Source organism: Pecten maximus, chromosome 4 (assembly GCF_902652985.1).
Source record: "Pecten maximus chromosome 4, xPecMax1.1, whole genome shotgun sequence".
In the NCBI taxonomy this organism is placed as follows: domain Eukaryota; kingdom Metazoa; phylum Mollusca; class Bivalvia; order Pectinida; family Pectinidae; genus Pecten; species Pecten maximus.
The window spans coordinates 36,099,248-36,105,247 of NC_047018.1; the positions used below are offsets into that span (position 1 = coordinate 36,099,248).

Below are 6,000 nucleotides of genomic sequence, written 5' to 3' on the forward strand. Positions count from 1 at the left end.
ACTAGGTACACTGTCAGATGTATGACTAGGTACCCTGTTATGTCATATGTATGACTAGGTACGCGGCTATGTCAGATGTATGACTAGGTACACAGTTATGTCAGATGTATGACTAGGTACACTGTCAGATGTATGACTAGGTACCCTGTTATGTCATATGTATGACTAGGTACACGGCTATGTCAGATGTATGACTAGGTACACAGCTATGTCAGATGTATATATGACTAGGTACACAGCTATGTCAGATGTATGACTAGGTACACAGCTATGTCAGATGTATGACTAGGTACACAGTTATGTCAGATGTATGACTAGGTACACGGCTATGTCAGATGTATGACTAGGTACACAGCTATGTCAGATGTATGACTAAGTACACTGTCAGATGTATGACTAGGTACCCTGTTATGTCAGATGTATGACTAGGTACCATGTTATGTCAGATGTATGACTAGGTACACAGCTATGTCAGATGTATGACTAGGTACCCTGTTATGTCAGATGTATGACTAGGTACACAGTTATGTCAGATGTATGACTAGGTACCCTGTTATGTCAGATGTATGACTAGGTACCCTGCTATGTCAGATGTATGACTAGGTACCCATCTATGTCAGATGTATGACTAGGTACCCATCTATGTCAGATGTATGACTAGGTACACAGCTATGTCAGATGTATGACTAGGTACACGGCTCTGTCAGATGTATGACTAGGTACACAGCTATGTCAGATGTATGACTAGGTACACGGCTATGTCAGATGTATGACTAGGTACACGGCTATGTCAGATGTATGACTAGGTACACGGCTATGTCAGATGTATGTCACAATATTCTTGTTTCTGGCCATGTCTTTATGTAATGAAGTGGTCAGTTTTATTGATGCCAGGAAGAAACGTACTTTATGTGATGAAGTTGTGCGCCATTTTATTTATGTCATGAAGAAATTTCATGTTGTGCTCTATTTTTTTCACAGCAGGAAGAAACAAACTTTCAATAATGATGTTATGCCCTGTTTTATTCATAGCGGGAAGAAACTTACTTTATGTAATGAAGTTGTGGTTTGCTGTATGGAATGAACTATCTCTTGTGTTCCTGACTCACTTTCTTTCATCTGAAAGTAAAGATAACGAAATTCAAAACAAGAATAGCTCATACATACCAAATCGATGAAAATATCAATTATTACTAATATCTGATTTTTTCCTACAAACATACAAGAATCAAATTATGACTAGTTTCAATATTAAATTTTGTGCTATTAAAACTGATTTAATTTAGAAACTGATCTTTACAAACTTGACTAGTACCTCCCAAGTTTCCTATGCAATCTTACTTCAAAGTGAAGTTTCCTACATTATATGCTGCTCTTTAATTATTAATCAACTGAAGATAGACAGATCACCTACAGTTTTGTGTCGTTTGTGTTGGTCTTCATTGTAGCGGGCCACATCCTTCATCAGGTCTGTCCAGCTATGTACAAGCTGTGTATGAAGTGAAGCTAGCTTCTCAGCTAGTGTCTTCAGCACTGTCCAGAACGGGGCGAACGTGCTGAAAACCAGAAATATGCAGAGTAAAATCACATATCTTCTACTTACCCTGTAATATCAAAGAAATCAGTAAAGTATGTTTAATAAATACACATCTACAGTTTATGGTGTAAGCTCTGAAATATGATTAATTTTCTCAATATGGCAATTTATATAAATTATCTGTTCAGGTTTTTAAACCTGCTGAATGTAATTTACATTGAGGTAAATCCTTTGATAATGCCTTGATATCTTACTTTCAATGAAACTTTGAGTTAACAAATATTTCCTAGTTTCCATTGAAGGATACCAGATTATCTTTTCTTTAATACATGAAATTTTTTTTTCTAAAATTAGTAGGTATTCTACATGGGGAGGTGCAGAGGTGAATCATCTAAGGGAGGTAACTATCATACAAAGTCACTGCTTGTGAGGGTATAGCTGTATAACTGGTATTCTGGCTGCATAACTCGCAATGTAAATGTTACGGAGCCATGTACTGGCCATAGACTGCCATGTCAGACATGTACGCTATATCTAAACTGGTCTTCCCTCATCCCTAAACTAGACATTTTAGCTTCAATTCTCCAATAACTACTCATGTGGTATTCATTGACATTAAGAAACTAAATTTCACAGGTAACACCTATAATGACAAAACCATTCTTTGTTACATTTACACTGATTTAGATACATCTGAAAGTTAATTTTTAAACTTTTATCAATATCATTGTCATAGAAAGTGCAGAGTTGGAATTACAGGAATCTAATGATGATATACAGGTAAAGTATTCATCAAATATATATATGGAGTGCATGGGTAAATGCATTATTTTCATGACACATTGATTAAAATGACTTTATCACCATATACACCATAAATCAACTCAAGTGCATCAACTTTAAATCGTCTAATAATTAATAACATACTTGGGTAGTGTTATAAATATTTTTAACATATGGTGCTAATACTGGCTCACTAATTAATTATAGCATTTTTTGTGTAACTACTTTATGAAAATATGAATTTCGTAAAAATGTTTACTCATATATGCCTCCTTTCGTATCCCTAGGAAAAAAAGTATTTCAAATTAATATTCCAGACATGTTTGGCTTATTTATCAGTAAAATTTATAGATTCAATAGATCTTGAAAACCAATGCCTTATACATGTACTTAACACTGTTATTTAATGTTTGGAATCGGGAGAGAAATCATGATCGATTATTGAAAGATGCTTACCGAATGATTATCAATTATAATTGGAATATTCATCTTTTTTTAAAGTCTATTTAATGTAAATATCTGTTGTTGCATTTATATTAACATACACTGCCTTAGATATCTATTCAGATAACTATTTGTGAATATGTTATTCAGTTATTTCTGATAATAATTTGGTCCTTGCTTTTAAGTGCATTTGCTATCAGTTCAAAAACTTATTCTAACATACTATATAACTAATTCTATAGAATATATCATAAGAAAGCACATTTATGATATAAATATATTTTTCACATTTTTTCCCCACTATTTTTTAACATTTTACATCAATATGTTGATCATCAGCGCCATATAAAAAGTGACTTTCTACGTTCCTTTTCAACATATACCCTGGTAGGCGTAACCACTTATTGTTAACGCAATGCCATGCATTGAATTTCATAATTCTTCCTAGACATACAGGAAATGAAGCTGGCAAATACCTAGTAATAAACTGTATGTGAGGACTTTGTCGCTCATGAAGCACAACGTGGAATGCCATGTTGGATTCAGAGAAAATACAAAACTACAAAATGTTGCTAGCTAACATATTAGTACACTTGTAAGAAAACTTCCAGTTAGCGCTGTCAGTCTTTTGTAAAATGTTGGGAAACGTATGTACAGGACAATTCAATTAATTTCTTGCTAAATACTACACATAAAAGCACTTTAATTAATTTAGAGAAAATATGTAACACTTTCAAGGAAATTTCCAGTTTCAAAAATTTTGATTACTTCAATTGTTGCCAACATCAATGGAGCCATTACTTTTCATCATAATCAATTGATTATGACTCAACTAGATTGTTTTTGATTATCTGAACATCACCGCATACCATATACATGGTATATTATTTGACGCAGAGCACATTTACCTAAGAACATGTGTACTGATATATGTCGATATAGAATCCTATTTTCATGTCACATTATAATCCTATGGTTCCTTAACTCAAATTGGATCTCAGGACATACTACATACATGTACAAAATGTTTTTATTCTCAAATCTTTTCAACATTACAGTAAAAACACTATCAAGAAAGACAAAAGTTTGAGGTTTCTGGGTATAAGGCGTGCGACTTACCCGACTTGCGTATTGGCGGCGGCTGTCCTGGCAAGCTTGTTAAGTAGTGTGCTATAGCTCTCTTCCACCTTACAGCTATCAAATACATGATTTCAGTAAAAAATATCCTCACAATTCTAATCATATTCAATTTTTAATACAATTTGCTTTTCTTTTTCATATTATATACATTATTACAGCCATTTTTTGGCAACAATCGCTCTACAGAGCTAATGCTATTGTTTTTATACATTCAACTTTTTATAATATTCTTGTATTTTGTATCTTGTATGTAGGTAAAAACTATTTTGTATGCAAGTAAAAATTTCACAAACCTTTCCCTAAGGAAATCAATAAATTCTTTTGACGCTGTTTGGCCATGTTTCATATTATGGTACAACACAAAAAATCCATTGTTCTTCTCTCCCTGAAAAACATAAATGTACAGTAGGCGAAGTTATTTATTTAACTATTACTTTGTTGAATTATCATTTCAACTTTATATATATATGAACAGTGATATGTGGTTTGGACCAAATTAAACTGGAAGCTTTGTAGCCAATATTGTAGTCGAATGGACATGGATCTAAAATATGATTTAAAATATAAATCCATGCTAAATAACATTGATTTCTTTTTTTTAAAATCTGAAAAGGAGATTGCTCTCAATGTAATTTAACTTGTTTCTTATCATATCAGTTTTGCTTAATATATTTCTGTAAACATATTGTACCAAATTTTCAATGATATCAAATTAAATGGTCGTTTTAACTTGTTACTGTGAAGAATGGTTCAGTCAATTCAAACTGAGTGGAGATTGTGATTTGCATGAAATTAATTGCTGGTTTGTAAATAACAGGAATTCTTGAAATGTTGTATAAAGCACATAATGTGAAGGTATTGTTTATGCTTGATAAAATCTAATTGTACTCTACAAAGTGAGACTCCATAATATGACAAATTGCACAATATTGGAAAGGGTTGTTATATTATTTGAGGGGTAATCCTGATCATGATATAAGCCAGCAATAGGTCTTATTTACGAATCAGTTAATTTCGGCTGCAACCTGAAGATAAACAAATCAATTCATAATCATTGGGGAGCAGTCCTTGCCATGTATCATTTCAGTGAATGCATCTCTTGGACTCTGTAGTTAGCCAGAGATTTGAAAAAAATATGTTCTGAAGCAATGACATGTTATTCGTATTGTAATATTTTGAATGTGGACTACGTTCGGTCATACGTAAGATATGCTAAACTAGTACACGGATATTGTTTGAGAGTAGATGTATGCATGATTCACATGTAGTTTGCATTTATTTTATTTAATCTACAACCGAGAAGTCGACCATAACGTATGGCAACTCTTGCAAGCTGACAGTCGCGAACACATCAGTCGCCACACCGACACTTGACAGGGTGAGGAACACCCCCTTTTTCAAATGCGGAACATTTTCGATTGCAACAATCGACAGCGAAACAGACTAGTTGGTAAAGGAAATACACAACTAATAATCTGAAATTCTAAATGGCATACCCAGAAGTGATCTGCAAATGTTGTCATCCTGGACTTATTAAAATCATCTGGAGAGATAGCAGAAAATGGCGATTTATTTTGATGTAGCGCACATGCGCAGTGAAGACCATAAATGAGGTCAACTAAACGCTTGTAAACATAGGACTTTTCATGCGGAACGTGGCAATGGTTTACCTTCGAAAAGCGGAAGGTAATATTCCGCGAAAAGTTCAAAAGGAATACAGGTAAGACAAAATGTAAAAAAAAGAAACATTTTACATTTACTGAAAACACAAACTAAAATATTGCCCTAAAGTAAACACGAGTCTTGATACAAACATCAGTTGACAAATGAAACATTGGAGAATTCTCGGACTTCTGCAAAATTAGCCAAAATACATTTTGCAATAAATATCCTACCAGAGACATATATACACATATGTGTATATGTCTCTGATCCTACCAAATCATATTATTTAACATTTCAAACTTGAATTAGGAATAGGTGATATCACTTAAGAATATTTTTAAGTGATATCACCTATTCCAATTGGTGATATCACCTATTCGAATGAGTGATATCACCTATTTGTTTCATTAAGTGATATCACCTATTCGAAT

The 6,000-nt window shown here is 33.2% G+C and overlaps 1 protein-coding gene across 1 annotated transcript in view; it reads right to left on the minus strand.

Annotated features, from left to right (window-relative positions):
• LOC117325971 (F-BAR domain only protein 2-like) overlaps positions 1–5,495 on the minus strand; it is a 41,686-nt gene extending 36,191 nt beyond the window's left edge. Inside the window, 6 exon segments of the mRNA XM_033882511.1 lie at positions 1,048–1,119; positions 1,415–1,556; positions 2,580–2,603; positions 3,884–3,958; positions 4,198–4,289; positions 5,401–5,495. Of these exon segments, the coding sequence (XP_033738402.1) occupies positions 1,048–1,119; positions 1,415–1,556; positions 2,580–2,603; positions 3,884–3,958; positions 4,198–4,289; positions 5,401–5,427 (432 nt within the window). The 5' untranslated portion in view covers positions 5,428–5,495.
• Between the last annotated feature and the right edge of the window lie 505 nt (positions 5,496–6,000).